Source organism: Lampris incognitus, chromosome 9, assembly GCF_029633865.1.
Source record: "Lampris incognitus isolate fLamInc1 chromosome 9, fLamInc1.hap2, whole genome shotgun sequence".
NCBI classification, from domain to species: domain Eukaryota; kingdom Metazoa; phylum Chordata; class Actinopteri; order Lampriformes; family Lampridae; genus Lampris; species Lampris incognitus.
In genome coordinates, this window is record NC_079219.1 from 54176308 (window position 1) to 54194363 (window position 18056).

Here is an 18056-nt window from a genome sequence, read left to right on the forward strand (position 1 = left end):
TTGGTACCTTACCTAGCAACACACCAGGCCCTCACCTCCTAAACTAGCCACGTGTGCAAACGTTAAGTGACTCCCCCACCCCCCCCCTTTTCTCCCCAATCATACGCGTCCAATTACTCCGCCTTTCCAAGCCGTCCCGGTCGCTGCTCCGCCCCCTCTGTCGATCCGGGGAGGGCTGCAGACTACCACATTCCTCCTCCATACATGTGGAGTTGCCAGCCGCTTCTTTTCACCTGACAGTGAGGAGTTTCACCACAGGGACGTAGCGCGTTGGAGGATCACACTATTCACCCCCTCCCCCTCAAACTGGTGCCTCGACCAACCAGAGGAGGCGCTAGTGCAGCGACCAGGACACATACCCACATCCGGCTTTCCACCCGCAGACACAGCCAATTGTGTCTGTAGGAACACCTGACCAAGCCAGCGGTAACACAGGGACTTGAACCAAAGATCGCCGTGTTGGTAGGCAATGAAACAGACTGCCCAGATGCCCTACGTTAAGTGAATTTATGCAAATTTTTGAACGAGTCAAAAGAATTCGAAGGAACATTAAAGTCTGTTGCAGTATTCGGGGTTTTGTCAACATTTTGTAATTTTCAACTTGCTTTCTCAGTCACAAAAATCCACACACACAGCCTTGTTGGGAAAGCACGAAGTGACTCAACCGCCTGGCTGTGTTCAGTTAGCTGCTACAGTTCTGGGTTCTCTGGGTGACCCGTGCTACGAGGCGCGGGGAACCGGCGTGAGTGATGAGAACCGTTCAGTTGCAAAACAGAACGCCAGCCCGGGCCGCGTGCAGGGACGTACGTGTGTTCTGCATAAACTCACGGATTCCTGAAGGTCCGACGGGGCAAGGGGCAGTAAATATGGGAAACATCTGGACTGCTGGGGGAGCATGCACACAGATGTGCAGTTACACACATGCACGCATGAGGGCATGCATGCACGCAGGCATGCGCACACACACTTCTGTCCTTTCACGGGTCTTTAATGTGTCCCCTCCCCCATCTTTGAAACGTGAGCTCATAATTGATTTATCAGAATTCTGTGTTCACCCCGGGAGCTCAAACACACCTCTGAGCTAGACTTAACACACCTTGGAAAACCACAGAGTCCACCATCCACACATTCAAATATGGCGGCATCAGCACACGCACAAGCAAGCACACACACACACACACACACACACACACACACACACACACACACACGCACACACACACACGGGTATGGATTCAAGTGTACGGAAACATTTAGCACAAGCAACATACATTGTGGTGCAGACACAGGCACACAGATATACATAGACACGCACATACACACACACACACACACCTTCACACACACATGCACACACACACTGACAAAGCAAACATGATAGAATTTCATGTCGGAAGGGACGACTCTTTACTTTACAAAGCCTTGGTTTCCTGCATATGTCAGCTAAGGGCCAAATAGATTATCATATGCACACATTCACTCACTCACACACACACATACATACTGACACACAAATGTAGCTAAACTACACGGCTGAGGTGGACGGGGCACAGACTGGAATGCTGATCTGTGCAATCACAGGTTTACATTGGACACGATCAGTCTGACTGAAACCCTTCAAATGATCAGGCCCACTTCAACACCAGCAAGCTCATCCATGTCCATGGACTTTTCCCGTGTGTGTGTGTGTGTGTGTGTGTGTGTTAGTGTGTGTGTGAGTGTGTGCATTACTCACCTCTGTCCCAGCCACCATGGGGTTTCCAAGGTCACACATCACTAGTCTGGAATCGTTTACCATCCTGTATTCACAGTTCAATTTAGCCAGAGACTGAGAGAGGAGAGAATAGAAGAGAATAGAATAGAATAGAAGAGAAGAGAAGAGAAGAGAAGAGAAGAGAAGAGAAGAGAAGAGAAGAGAAGAGAAGAGAAGAGAAGAGAAGAGAAGAGAAGAGAAGAGAAGAGAAGAGAAGAGAAGAGAAGAGAAGAGAAGAGAAGAGAAGGAATGGAGATGAGTTGAGAAAGGAGAAGAGGGGAAAGAGAGATAATGGGAACAGGAAAGGAGAGGTAGGGAGAAAAAAGGAATCCATATGGAAAAAAGATGGACAAAAAAAGACAGTAAACCCAGAGGAGTGGAGGTGAAGAAGAGGAAGGAGCAGGGGGAAGGGGGAGAGTAATGCCAGCATGGGGGGAGGGGGGTGAACGTGAAAGAGTGACAGTGAGAGACAGAGTGAGAGAGAGAGAGAGAGAGAGAGAGAGAGAGAGAGAGAGAGAGAGAGAGAGAGAGAGAGAGAGAGAGAGGAGGACAGAGGGCAAGAGGAAGAGGGGAGGGGGAGGAGGAAGGTTGGGGTGATGAATGCTCTGACAGTAACAACCTCATCAATCAAACAGCCCATTACACACTCATTAGCAACGAGACAAACACTCTCTCGCTCTCTCTCACATGCGCACACACACACATATGCACACTCTCACACATACGCACACCGGGCTGGGCAGTTGACCTTTCCATTTCCGTGGTCACTAATGTAGCTTGTAACTCATATAATAGGTGCTATTGGGCGATTTACCAGTAAATGCCCTGATCGCCTCGACCTAATCACCCCAAACAAACAAACAGCACAACGACACCACGGCGGCAGCAGGATGTGATGTCGTACTGTAACTTTAGAGACAAATAGCTCATTTCCTGGTTTGGCAAGGGCACTTGGCAGATTGCTCAATCGCATCGAGACATCTGTGTTGAGCCTATCTCTATTTTCGGACCCTGACACACGAGTGCCTCATGTCAAAGCAGGGTAACTGATCTCACACAAATCCAAAACTCCTATGTGTGTGTGTCTGTGTATTGATGTACTGTATCCCCCCCCCCCTTTTTCTCCCCAATTGTATCCGGCCAATTACCGCACTCCTCCGAGCCGTCCCGGTCGCTGCTCCACCCCCTCTGCCGACCCGGGGAGGGCTGCAGACTACCACATGCCTCCTCTGACACATGGAGTCGCCAGCTGCTTCTTTTCACCTGACAGTGAGGAGTTGCTCCAGGGGGACGTAGTGCGTTGGAGGATCACGCTATTCCCCCCAGTTGGCCCCCCCCCGAACAGGTGCCCTGACCAACCAGAGGATGCGGTAGTGCAGTGACCAGGCCACATACCCACATCCGGCTTCCCACTGTCTGTAGGGATGCCCAACCAAGCCGGAGGTAACATGGGGATTCGAACTGACGCCTGATGTACTGTATTTAAACCACCGTATACTGATTGTGACTTTTGTTCAGTAATAATAGGTGTGTTATTATTCAGTGAAACCACTTTTTCCTCGTTTACATTGGGATGTCCTCTGTCTAATAAACGAGCCCCCTACCGAGGCATATTCCTTCTGTATACAGACCTAATTGGCTGAAAAAAGAGAAAAATGAGAGATTACTCCGGTGTGTATTCACCTCCACCCTGCGTTCCACTCCGATGTAGTCAGCCTCCGGCGGCAGCAGAGTGTGCAGCTCGGCCTCGTATGCTCCCTCGCCTCTGTTCACCGCGCTGATGGTCAACATGAGCAGGTTATCATCTCCGATCACCAGCTCTGCACGGTCCCTGTGTGTGTGTGTGTGTGTGTGTGTGTGTGTGTGTGTGTGTGTGTGTGTGTGTGTGTGTGTGTGTGTGTGTGTGTGTGTGTATAAATGTGTGTATTTCACAGATTTGACAGAGGGAACGTGTACAAAGACAAACAATACCGTCAGTGACATATATTCCAGGGCAGACAGCAGATGAAGCACATGAATAATGAAAACCTGCTGTTTTGGCTTCTTCCTTTCTGGTTTTTTTTTTCATACTGGATTTGAACATTCACGCGCCCCTTCATGCACTCGGTGGCCTTTCTGACTTTTGTAAAGGCAAAAACTTTCGATTTCTTATCATTCCTTCATTCCTGAAAAGCTGAGTCTGGAAAGAGAATCTTTTCATCGGCCAGCTCCATGTGTGTCAGTATATCGTGGTGGGCTGGTCATGCGTCTTGGTTTTGGGCCACGCCCCCTCTTCGGTGTGTGGAATGCAATACCCCTGACCCCGACACTAACCCTAACACCGACAGCGGTCTGTGTGTGTGTGTGTGTGTGTGCGTGTGTGTGTGTCAATCAGCAAACGGTGACAGGATGTTTGTGCAGCGCTGCCATGGTGATATCATACAGCTGGAAGCACTAGAGAGAATAATCAGTGTGTATGCATACAGGCACACACACACGTGCACACGCATGCACACACACACACACTACACGGGCCTCAACTGTGAGCAACTTCAAACTCTGCTCCTTGCATGAGGGGAAACAGACATATTGTAATTGGTTTGCTGGGTATGTGTGTACACATATTTGTGTATGTGTATAGGTGTGTGTGCGAGCGCATCTGTGTATGTCTCTCTGTGTGTTGCTGCATACATATGGCTATGTATATGCATGTGGGTGTATGTGGCCGTGCATGTGAGTGTGTGTGCCGCCGCAACACGTGCTGAGTGTCTGCAGGTGGAGGTGAAAGGGTGGCTGGTACTCGGGTCTTACATGCTGGCAGAGAGATGGAGGTCAGGAATGCACATGTTGTCTTCTCCACAGTCCAGCAGGATGTAAGCCTGAAAGAAAGGAGAGAGTATCTGATGAGGCAATCTTTAAGACCTTTTTTCTAATTGCTTTTTTATTGAGGGGTGGGGGGGTTCAAAGTTACAATCCTGAACATGTTTTTGTTTAAACTGCTAACACTTGCAGTAATGTGTAGCAACTGCAGTGATGTTTAGGTACTCTTCATCCTAGAGACCAACTTGACGTGAAGCAGTCTTGAGCGCTGTTGCATCAGCAGCCTCGGAACAGAAGATCACTTCGCACATCTATTTCATCAGACAGACGAGTCGATTAGATGTACCCATCCAATTACCCCACTCTTCCGTGCCGTCCCGGTCACTGCTACACCCCCTCTGCCGATCCGGGGAGGGCTGCAGACTACCACATGCCTCCTCCCATACATGTGGAGTCACCGGCCGCTTCTTTTCACCTGACAGTGAGGAGTTTCACCAGCGGGACATAGTGCGTGGGAGGATCACGCTATCCCCCCCAGCTGCCCCTCCCCCCTGAACAGGCGCCCCGAACAACCAGAGGAGGCGCTAGTGCAGCGACCGGGACGCATACCCACATCCGGCTTCCCACCCGCAGACACAGCGAATTGTGTCTGAAGGGACGCCCGACCAAGCCGGAGGCAACACGGGGATTCGAACCGATGATCCCCGTGTTGGTAGGCAACGGAGTAGACCACCACACCACCCGCCCTGGTGGTAGACCATTTTTCCTGATGAAGGTCTAGCACCGAAACGTCACAAATAAATGTGTAATTGCGAGTTAGAGTCAGCAGCCTTCCCACCGCCAAACAAACAAGTCCTAGCTGAACATGAGTTTCAGCCACCGAGGGTATACAATCTAACGGCGAGGCATGTAAGGCGCTCCTTCTGCCACAGCCACTTCTTTACCATCTGCCTCATTCTTCGGCATTTGGATGCAAAACACAACACACCGTATCGTGTTTCTTGGGAACGCTGTACCTGACTTGAACCATTAAACTGAGAAATAACAAATGCGTTGGTGATTTACATATTTGTGCACTGACTATTGTGTTAAAAGCAATATTTTTTACCCGCGTGTAACTTTAAGGCGTACCATCAAGCAATATTATCAAATACAAAGAATTGCGAAACCTTGCTGTAAAAAAACACACACACATGAACGCTGTGGTCATTCTTGTGTGGACACACACTGCACAGAGCCTCTGTCATGGACACTACTAGACTCTCTAAGCTTCTTCTGCATTTAGAAGTTGTGTTACCCACATCCGGCTTCCCACCCACAGACACGGCCAATTGTGTCTGTAGGGACGCCCGACCAAGCCGGAGGTAACACAGGGATTCGAACTGGCGATCCCCATGTTGGTAGGCAATGGAATAGACCGCCACGCTACCCAGACGCCAACTTCAAGTAACTTTGAAAGAAAACACACACCTGGACACGCACGCACACACACACACACACACACACACACACACACACACACACACACACACACACACACACACACACACACACACACACAATGTACACGTACTTGCTCTTGGAGAAAAGTTTTGCTGTAATGGTTAAGGACAGGTGGGAGGTCTTGGCCCCGATGGGGAGGAGCCAGGCTGTAGTTAAGAGCCATTGAGATGGGAGTTAATTTGTCCCTGAAGTCATCCTCCTCCTAAATGAGACAGAAAAGGAGGATAATACCTGTTTAGTCAACATTGTGTTGGCGTGAATGTTAAACAGGGAATGTAAACACTTGAATCATCATGGAGTCTGTTTGTATGCAGTACTACGACCAAAGCTCAGGTCTACTGAGCTGTTGGTTTGTGTGTGTGTGTGTGTGTGTGTGTGTGTGTGTGTGTGTGTGTGTGTGTGTGTGTGTGTGTGTGTGTGTGTGTGTGTGTGTGTGTGTGTGCGTGTGATCTGCTCACTCTCAGGTAAACAGTATAACTCAGGCATGTGCGTGGGCGGCCACGACCCAATGATATGACCCCTCTGCGCTGAGGCTGCTGGGTGTCCAGGAAGAGGACCCTCTTAACTCCACCCCTTGCGCCTTTTAGCCAATCCAACTGCAGCTCTGCCTGTAGGTCTGGGATGAGGGAGTTGATAGACAGATGGAGAGGGAGAGGAGAAAGGTGAGAAGGGACAGGAGAGAAGAAATGTGGAGAGAATGAGAGCGAGGAGGGCTATCGGCCAGTGAGACACTCCCTAACAGACAGTCCACATGGTGCAATTACGCTGCGTTTAAAATGTCTAAGCATGAAAATCGGCACACCCCCGCAGTACACACGTCTTTCCACTGGGTGCGTGGGAGTTTATCTCATTACACAAATTTATAGCCATTTTAACACCACAAAGGACCACAAAAAGAATGGAAACAATGGGGATCATTCATCAATCATCGGTGCGCAGAAACTTGTTCTCACACACATGGAATTGTATCAGCCCTCAAGATGGTCTGACAGACAGAAGCAAAGCCTGATGGTTAATTGTAATTCCTTCCCCCTAACATCTGTTGTCTGTTGCAACGAGGAACCACCCAGACTTGCAAAGACATCAGCGTTAGCCAATTGTGTCTAAGTTCAGGGATCACCCAGGTTCTACACTGGTCCTGGGGCAAACTTCAGGGCTAAAAGACTCCATGGGTGTGTAAGAACACATTTGTATGTGCGAACGATTGATGAATGAGACCCAATGTCTTCTACACCTCCGCTGTCTGTCCTTCCTCTGTTCACATTCAACTTTATCGTCATGTGAATCGGAATACAAGGAAATTCTTGTGCTCTGGCTCTCTCTGCCTTAACACAAGGCACACAAGGACACACCATCCCCCAAAAAACACAACACTACAGACCTAGAGAGACTATGCACACATGAATTCATACATTATATACACAATATAGAATAGTACAACGATAACACAACAGAGTAAGGTGCATATGGGTGCGTCATCTGTTCAGCAACCTGACTGCCGGTGGAAAGAAACTACTACTGAGACGGGTGGTGTGTGATTTGGTGCTCTGGTAGCGTTTTTCTAGATGGAAGGAGTGAGAACAGAACATGAGCAGGGTGGCTGGTTTCCTCAGTGATGTTTTGGGCTTTCCTTTTGCAGAGTGGTATAAATATTATGAAGCTGTGGTAGTTCCATGCTGATGATTTCTGCTGCTCTCTTTATAATCCTTTGCAGCAGTCTGCAGGCCTGAGCAGTCAGGTTGCCAAACCACACTGTGATGCAGCCTGTCAACACACTCCCTGTGGTGCTGAGATAAAAGTTCATAAGAGTTTTGGTATGAGTACCAAAACTCTCGAGACGCCTCAGAATACACGGTCTCTGCTGTGCCGTCTTCAGTATGCAATTGGTGTTGAGAGACTGTGTGAGGGTGTCTGTGATGTATAAACCGAGAAATCTAAAACTGTCCACAATTTCAACCCATGACCCACTGATGGAAATAGGAATGTGATTTCTTCTGATCTTTCTAAAGTCAACAATGATTTCTTTGACTTACTGACATTTAGAGAGAGGTTGTTATAACCATATGTTTAAATCTTCTCTCTTGTAGGTCCTCTCATCACTGTCACTTACCAGTCCAATCACTATGATGTCATCTGCAAATTAAATGATGCTGCTGTCATCATATTTAGCAACACAGTTGTGTGTAAACAGACTGTACAATAGGGGACCGAGACAGCAGCTCTGAGGTGCTAAGAACTAATGTAGATGAGTATGTTTTACCTATTCTCACAGTACTGGGCCTGCATGTCAGGAAATCAAATAGCCAATTAAAGATAGAATTGCCCTGACCAAGACCTCTGAGTTTCAACACCAGTTTGGATGGTACAATTGTATTTAACGCAGAGGCGTAATCAATAAACAACATCCTGACATAGGCTTTTTTTTTATCCCCCCCTCCCACCCACCTTTTCCCCCCAATCGTACATAGCCAACTACCCCGCTCTTCCAAACCGTCCCAGTTGCTGCTCCACCGCCTCTGCCGATCCGGGGAGAGCTGCAGACTACCACATGCCTCCTCCGATACATGTGGAGTTGCCAGCCGCTTCTTTTCACCTGACAGTGAGGAGTTTCCCCAGGGGGACGTAGCGTGTGGGTGGATCACGCTATTCCCCCCAGCTCCCCCTCCCCCGAACAAGCGCTCCCAACTGACCAGAGGAGGCGCTAGTGCAGCAACCAGGACACATACCCACATCTGGCTTCCCACCCGCAGACACGGCCAATTGTGTCTGTAGGGACACCCGACCAAGCCGGAGGTATCACGCGGATTTGAACCGGCAACCCCCGTGTTGGTAGGAAACGGAATAGACCTTTACGCTACCTGGACACCCCAGGGTATTTTTCTTTTCAAGGTGTACCAGAGCAGTATGCAGAGCAAGTGAGATAGCATCATCTGCGGATCTATTGGAACAGTAGGTAAACTCTAATGGTTCATGGGTAGCAGGAGTTACATTTAATATATCATATAACCCATCTTTCCAGGCAATAACAGAGGTCAAAGCAACATAATCATTGGTAATCATTAGGGCAAGAGACAGGTGTTTTTCTAGGTACAGGCACAATGGCGGTTTTCTTAAAACACAGTGGAACCACACACAATGATGTTCCCACCCTTCCTTCTCCCCCCTGTTTCAGTCTGTGGTCTGTGTGGTGGAGCGGTGGTGTTACAGTAGGAAAACCCTTGATGGGACAATGTGAGGGGATCTGGCTCTGGCTACTGCTCAGCCCACTCGTTTTACCCTCTCCCTCTCTTCTTCTTTTTCTTCTACTCTTTTTCCTTCTCTCCCTCTAACAGTGAACAATGGCTGCTTACCTACGGAGTTGGGGATCCCAATACCGCTCACTGCTGCGCAGACGTCCACCTTCAGACTGGTGAGAGAAAAGGGCAGAGAGAGAGAGAGAGAGAGAGAGAGAGAGAGAGAGAGAGAGAGAGAGAGAGACAGACAGAGAGGGAGACAGTTGTGAGTACTATAAGCCGATGATATGTACACCCTCCTACTGGTAAGACTGGTACAGCGACTGTCCTTAAACCATAGCATCTGGGTTCAAGCCCCATTATCAGCAAATATCTGGTCTGCTGAAGTGCCCTTGAGCACTGATTCTGGGGGTTTTGCTCTGCAGCTGATGCTAAACAGACCTTCATGGAGGCAGCTGAATAGAAAGAGAATTTGCTTGTGGTATAAAATAAGTTTCCATTATTGAGCCTTGTGGCCTATGAGGAGGGATTAATGAGCCGTGGCATCCTTCTTATTGGTATGTATTATATATTAACTGTGACTTTTTTATGGCAAAGAGCCACTCAGCAAAGGAAATCAGACATAGCATTTAAGCATTCCCTAAATTCCTTTAACTCTCTTGGATATTCAGATATTCTTTGATACTCTTGTAAATACTCTGATTTTTACTTTATAAAGTTGTTTTATGGCTATTTGTGTCACCCTCCATGTCAAATTCCTTGGCCTCTAAGCATTACTGTGGTAAAACATAACTTTTAATAGAATGTGAGGGGGGGGGGGAAAGTACTCTCCCTTCCTAATGAATTGAACAAAATGCTGGTTTATTTCTACCGCTCGTTTCTGTACAGCTCTTTGGTCAGGAAACTGTCAAAATCAATGTTAGATGACCGAAGCCAAAAGTGCTTGAACTGATTTGGCCGACCACATCAAAAATGTATGATAATGAAAAGATCAGAGAGTCATTCAGTGTTCTTTTTTTCTGGGGGGGGGGTCCCGTTCCCCCCTTTTCTCCCCAATTGTACTTGGCCAATTACCCTATTTTCTGAGCTGTCCCAGTCGCTGCTCCACCCCCTCTGCCGATCCGGGGAGGGCTGCAGACTACCACATGCCTCCTCTGACACATGTAGAGTCGCCAGCCACTTCTTTTCACTTGACAGTGAGGAGTTTCGCCAGGGGGACGTAGCGTGTGGGAGGATCACGCTATTCCCCCCAATTCCCCCTCTCCCCTGAACAGGTGCCCCGACCGACTGGAGGAGGCGCTAGTGCAGTGACCAGGTCACACACCCAAATCCGGCTTCCCACCCGCAGACATGGCCAATTGGGTCTGTAGGGACGCCCGACCAAGCCGGAGGTAACACGGGGATTCGAACCAGAGATCCCCGTGTTGGTAGACAACGGAATAGACTGCTATGCTACCCGGACGCATCAATTCATTGTTCATATTGTAAATGCTATATGTTATGACTAATAGCATTTTCTAGTACTAATAAATATTCCATCCATCCATTATCCAAACCGCTTATCCTGCTGTCAGGGTCGCGGGGATGCTGGAGCCTATCCCAGCAGCCATTGAGCGGCAGACGGGGATACACCCTGGACAGGCCGCCAGGCCATCACAGGGCCAACACACACACATTCATACCTAGGGACAATTTAGTTTAGCTGATTCACCTGACCTACATGTCTTTGGACTGTGGGAGGAAACCCACACAGACACGGGGAGAACATGCAAACTCCACACAGAGGACGACCCGGGACGACCCCCAAGGTTGGACTACCCCGGGGCTCGAACCTAGGACCTTCTTGCTGTGAGGCGACCGCACTAACCACTGCGCCACCGTGCCGCCTCATAAATATTGTTCCATCTAAATATAATGTAATTTTATATTCTCCAATACAGAGTCTGCAGCTTAGGTTCAAGTTCAAGCATTCAAAAGATTTTATTTGTCATATACATATAGCCGTACTGTGTAGAGAAATCACAGAAAGTTGAATCAGTTCATCTGGACTCCTTAAGTCCTTCTCACAATAAACATTGTGTCTTGATGAACTCATTCAGCTTTCTGTGATTTTCTCACCGGGATTATTGAGCATGCATAACGACATGTAGTGAAATGCTTTTTCGGTAGATTTGCAGACTGTGCTCAAGAGTATTATAAAATAAGATATGAATGTACAATATGAAAATATATAAAGTATAAGATAAAAACTATGAAGATATAGAGCAATATAAAGATACTTAAAAGTGCAAACAGAAAGTGATAAACAAAAAAAATTTCAAAAATACGAGAAAAATACAAACCAAAAACAGAAGTGTGTAACAGAAATGTACAAGATGCCCGAGTCGAGAGAGAGAGACCGTGTGTGTGTGTGTGTGTGTGTCTCCAGTGTACTGATTGTCCTTATTGCGGTTGGTTGTTTAACAGTCTAATTGCCAGGGGGTAGAAGCTCTCTCTTAGTCTTTCTGTGTGGGCCTTGATGCTACGGAGGCGTTTTCCTGACCTCAATAGCCTAAATAGTCTGTTGCAGGGGTGGCTGGAGTCTCTGGAGATCCTGAGGGCCTTAGTCTTGCACTGCCTGTTAAAAATGTATGGGGGGCAGGGAGTGACGTCTTGGTGACATGCTCTGCTAGACGCACCACCCGCTGTAGGGATTTGCGGTCCTGGGCAGAACAGCTCCCATACTAGAGGTCTGCAAACCCAACATGCAGAGTCGATTCAGGCTGGGCTCGGGCCTTTTTTTTTTTTTATAGACCAGGCTTAGGTCGGACTCATTTAACTTCCCATATATGTACAGAGCACACATAGCCCACTGTATGAAATATTGGGTAACACTTTAGTATGGGGAATGTAGTCACCATTAATTAGGTGCTTATTAGCATGCAAATTAGCAACATATTGGCTCTTAATTGGTCATTATTATGTACTCATTAATGCCTTATTCTGCATGGCCTTATTATATAACCAGTAAGCCATTAACTATGAGTTTTCCCTCTATAACCTCAGAAGTACTGCTTATTAGTAGTACCATCTCAATATGCTTTGCTTAGTATGGACTTTATAAGGTGGTAGTACCACAAGAAGAGTTATTCTCCCTTACTAACACTTAATGAATATGGTCTGTTCTTACATAACAAAACACAAAACTACAAGTGCTAATAGTGTTAAATTACTGTAAATTAAGTTTTTGTTACTTAGAATATGTTCCCCATACTAAAGTGACATCTTGATCATTACTAATTCACTAGTAATTAAGTTTTTTTATGTTCCCCATACTAAAGTGTTACCAAATATTGTTATATTGATTATGGGTAGACAGTCATGTCTATCCATGGTTTACTTTGGGAAAAGACCGGAATGTTACAGTGGGGATGATATTGTCCACCAATGTGCTGAAGAAGCTCATATCTACTTCTGCAAATGCGTCAATGTTTACAGAGCTCGGCCGGAACATGTTCCAGTTAACGTCACTGAGTGTATCTTGTAGTGTGGCTTCTGATTGGTCAGACCAGCGCTTGGCCTGCCTCATCACCGGGGCTTCCTGTAGAAGTCTCTGTTTATATTCTGGTATGAGAAAAATGGTGAGAGGTCAGATTTCCCAAAAGCTGACAGTGGTCCAAAATATCGCCACCTCTAGTGGGACACAAGATGTGTTGGTGGAGGTTCGGCATAACCTGTTTAAGATCAGAATTGTTGGGCGTCCAGGTGGCGTAGCGGTCTATTCCGTTGCCTACCAACAAGGGGATCGCTGGATCGAATCCCCGTGTTACCTCCGGCTTGGTCAGGCATTCCTACAGACCAAATTGTCGGTGTCTGCGGGTGGGAAGCCGGATGTGGGTATGTGTCCTGGTCGCTGCACTAGTGCTTCCTCTCGTTGGTCGGGGCAACTGTCTGGGGGTCCTGGGGGGAATACCATGATCCTCCCACGCACTGCGTCCCTCTGGCGAAACTCCTCACTGTCAGGTGAAACGAAGCGACTGGCGACTCCACATGTATCGGAGGAGACATGTGGTAGTCGGCAGCCCTTCCTGGATCGGCAGAGTGGGTGGAGCAGCGACAGAGCTCGCTTGGAAGAGTGGGGTAATTAGCCGGATCCAATTGGGGAGATAAAAAAAAGAAAGATTAGCATTGTGAAAATCCCCAGCCGTGATGAGGGCAGCATCAGGGTGCTTGTTTTGGTACCCAGAGCACATCATGCAAGTCAGCTGCTTGTGGTAGAATATAGACGGTGGTTAAATTGACCGAGGTAAACTCACAGGGCAAGTAGAAGGGACGACACATGATTTTCAATGTTCCAGCTGAGGTGAACACAAGCAGGAAAGAACATTAATGTTCCCTGGATTACAACAGTTGTTGCTGGTCAAGAAGGAGACTCCCCCTCCTTTTGATTTGCCGGAATCTGCTGTTCTGTCCATACGGAAGATGGAAAAGGACTCCGATAGCATTGCGGAGGAGTCCGGCACATAGGAGATCAGTCATATTTCTGTGAAACAAAGGACATTACAGTCTCTGATATGCTGTTGGAAGCAGATCCTGGCTCTGATGTCCTCAAGCTTGTTTTCAAGAGACTGGACATTGGCACGTAGAATGCTGGGCAGGGGTGGACAACGAGCTCTTGTCCCCTGCCTATTTCACACCCCGGATTGTTTCCCACGGTATCTCTTTCTTCATGGGGGTAGCATTGAGGATCTCTCTGGACCATGTCGGATCGGTGGATAGATTGAAGATAATCTCATGAGTAGACCGATTTCTGATGTTAAAAAGAGTTTTAAAAATAAGTCAATAAACCAGACAAAGAGGGTGAAAAGGAGAGAAAAAAGGCAGAAAAATAAAAAAGAAAGCACAGTCGTTGCAGAGCTACCAGGACAGCTGCCATGCTCAGCGGCTCCTTCTTCTCTTTAAAAATTTATGTATATTACTTTTTTAATTATGAGTTATGTCTAAGCGTCTCGTATCAGAAACACATCAAGTCAAATTCCTGATATGTGACTTTACCTAACTAGCATGACACTCTCAAGTTTAGCACCACCCATGAGCAAGGCATCCCTTCCTTTGGTCCAGGGACAGTGGGGAATGCCTGTAAGTCTCGTGCTTGGCCGAAAGACGTGGGAGAGTGGGAGACATTTCCTCATTTTCACCACTTCCTATATGTTGTAAGTAGGCATGCTCTGCACATGTGCCTTGGTGTGTGTGTGTGTGTGTGTGTGTGTGTGTGTGTGTGCTATCATCTCTTCCATCAGAACAGGGAAGTAACTCCCACACACGGAGTAATGCATCGTTGATATCCTGCAATCTAATGACGCTTTATGCACAGCAGACGTGAAATTCCATTACTTCAATTGTTGCTTGTTTGTTTTTGGTCTGTGTTGTGTCCTGATGACAAAGATGCAGACAGTGCGGAGGCTCGAGTGTTTGCTGTTAATTAGGAACACCATTAGCTGATGCAATAATGATAAGGTAGCTGGTCCCTTCCTGGCGTCTCGGTGTGGATGCTGTGTCGGTGAGTGTGTGTGTGTGTGTGTGTGTTTCCAGTTGTTAGTGACCGACGAAATACCGTTCTCTCACTCTCTCGTTAATGCTCCCTAAAATCATGTTAGCCTCTCCAGGTAGTGTCATGCATCTTTAATGTAGCCTCTTGTATGTGTGTGTGTGTGTGTGTGTGTGTGTGTGTGTGTGTGTGTGTGTGTGTGTGTGTGTGCGTGTGTGAGCATAATAAGCACTGTGCATCAAACTCGAGAGTATGTTGCACGGAAATGACCCACTATCTCAGTGATAACAGCTCTGTTGCATGCTTACTCATTACTATACATAATTACCCCCCAAATGCATGTCCACCCCTTCACCCTGTGCACACCGCCAGCCCTCCCTGCATAAATGCACACACACACAAAACCGCCACAACGTTCCCCTTCCCCATTCGAGTCAGCTTGCTAAAAATGTTCTGAACAAGAGCAGTCATTAAGTAGCCACCCCTGTTATTCCTCCATCTCTTTACTCCCCCCCCCTTAGACAGCCGCCACAGGAAAAACAGCTGAGCTGTCCAAAGTCATCACCCCCTGGAAACACAGAGACTTAGACATCCCATAATTCTAAGAGCTGCTGTTTGACTCACTATGTCTGTGCCGTGTGTGTCTGAACTGTGCTTGTGTGCGCTTGTGTGCACTCGTGTGTGTGTGTGTGGTGTGTGTGTGTGTTCCATGTTTTGTGGTGTCCTGTCTGATTCCTTACCTCCGACCAAAGCTGGGCAGTTTATTTAAATAGGCTACATTTTGTTTTGACAGAATTCCACAGTTTAGCGCTCTCTGTCAATCTGCCCAAAACCCTATTCCCTTTTCAGGTCCTGCCAACACACACACACATGCACACATGCACAAAAGCACACATACACACTCACCGCAACTAACCGAACAACCTTCTCCCATCCAAATAGTCGTACCGCGGTTCCAGCACAAATAAGAATGGACCAACAATAGTGTGTGGTAGAGCAGCAGACCAGTTCCCTCCTACTGACCCTGCCCTCAGACTGTTCAAATTGGACCCACAGAAGCCATAATAATATCAACACAGCACTTCATGCGGTTTCAAATTAATTGCAGCGTTCCATAAATTTGAACTTTAAGGTTATATGAATTCTGTGTGTTCTGTGGAAGTGAACATGGTGAAGGGAAGCCAGAGACAGTCTCTCTCTCTCTCTCTGTCTCGCTCTCTCCGTCTCTCTCTCTCTCTCTCACACACACACACACACACACACACACACACACACACACACACACACACACACACACACACACACACACACACGTGCAAGTAGGGGTTAAAATTTACACAATGGAAGGTCATTCATCACGTTCTGTCCCCTGTACGTGTGTGATGTGCATCTGTTTCAGTGTGACGGCGCACCACAACATGTGGCACTTCTGTAGGTCTAATCAACCAAAACAAAAACAGGACACGGCATCCATGCCTTTTTCTTTGTAGGACTTCCATCGCACGATCTGATATCACCGCGTTGGCGTTATTCCCCCAACATCAATTCATTAATGTGGGGGAGGCATGGCTCAGGGGGTACAGCGGGTCGTCTACCAATCAGAAGGTCACTGGTTCAATCCTCGGCTTCTCCAGAGAGGGTGTCTAAGTATCCTTGGGCAAGACACCGAACCCCAAACTGCTCCTGATAAGCAAGTTGGCGCCTTGCATGGCAGCCTCCTCCATAAGTGTATGAATGTGTGTGAACGTGAGGCATATATTGTAAAGCACTTTGAGTGGTCTGTAGACTAGTAAAGTGCTATATAAAGGGGCGTCCGGGTAGCATAGCGGTCTATTTCACTGCCTACCAACACATGGATCCCGGTTCGAATCCCTGTGTTACCTCGAGTTTGGTTGGGCGTCCCTACAGACACAATTGGCCATGTCTGCGGGTGGGAAGCCAGATGTGGGTATATGTCCTGGTCGCTGCACTAGTGCCTCCTCTGGTTGGTTGGGGCACCTGTTCGAGGGGGAGGGGGAACTGGGGGGAATATTGTGATCCTCCCATGTGCTATGTCCCCCTGGTGAAACGCCTCACTGTCAGGTGAAAAGAAGCGGCTGGCGACTCAAAATGTATCGGAGGAGGCATGTGGTAGTCTGCAGCCCTCCCCGGATCAGCAGAGGGGGCAGAGCAGCGATCAGGACGGCTCGGAAGAGTGGGGTAATTGGCCGGATACAGTTGGGGAGAAAAAAAGGGGGGGGTGAAAAGGATTATCTGTGTGTGTGTATGTGTGTGTGTGTGTGTGTGTGTGTGTGTGCTCACCAGGTAACCATGATATCAGTGTCCGGCAGGTGACATTGTCTGTCGTCAGGGTTTAAGATTCGAGGAGTCAGGATCATTTCCGCCTCTACAGACACTACAGCACGAGCCCTGTGCACAAATACAGATAGGCACATACACACACGCACACACACACACACACATGCAAACACACAAAATATGCACACATACATACCAACACATACTTATTGTATGAGGTACAACTGTTTCATGAAGACATGGGGATTTTGGGATTCATTCAAAATAAACAAACATTTGTTTGTATCTGCAGTGCACATGGTGGAGTTATGTTAAATAGACTGTGTGGAACTGTCCACCTCACCACAGCCTGAGTTCTTACCTGTACACGGACACCTCGCCAACGCCGAACGCCCCGACTATCAAATCTGTGCAGGGAGAGAGAGAGAGAGAGAGAGAGAGAGAGAGAGAGAGAGAGAGAGAGAGAGAGAGAGAGAGAGAGAGAGAGAGAGAGAGAGAGAGAGAGAGAGAGAGAGAGAGAGAGAGAGAGAGAGAGAGAGAGAGAGAGAGAGAGAGAGAGAGAGAGAGAGAGCGATTCAAAGAATGCCACAGATGGGACTGATTTCAAGGTCTCCAGCAATCTTCATCAAACACAGACTTCTCACATTTAACACACACACACGCACACACACGACACACTTGGTTTTATGTCAATCGAAGTTCTGAAAATAATCATGACTTGATTCAAACTGAAACCCAAATAAAATCTGGGTGTGTGAACGTGTGTACGTACGTCTGTAGATATGAGTGTGTGTGTGTGTGTGTGTTTGTATTTATATTTGTGTTCGTGTACATACGTTCCCATACGTGTGTGTACATTCTTATACATGTGTGCATGCTGTGAGAGAGGGACCCCACAGTGCATTCCAGTGCCATTAGTACGATCACATCACCCCAATCACAT

At 47.6% G+C, this 18056-nt stretch overlaps 1 protein-coding gene across 1 annotated transcript in view; it reads right to left on the bottom strand.

Moving 5' to 3' along the window:
- itga8 (integrin, alpha 8) overlaps positions 1-18056 on the bottom strand; it is a 103491-nt gene that overhangs the window by 26007 nt on the left and 59428 nt on the right. Inside the window, 8 exon segments of the mRNA XM_056287023.1 lie at positions 1736-1828; positions 3437-3584; positions 4544-4611; positions 6126-6257; positions 6514-6671; positions 9406-9461; positions 17117-17224; positions 17475-17520. Of these exon segments, the coding sequence (XP_056142998.1) occupies positions 1736-1828; positions 3437-3584; positions 4544-4611; positions 6126-6257; positions 6514-6671; positions 9406-9461; positions 17117-17224; positions 17475-17520 (809 nt within the window).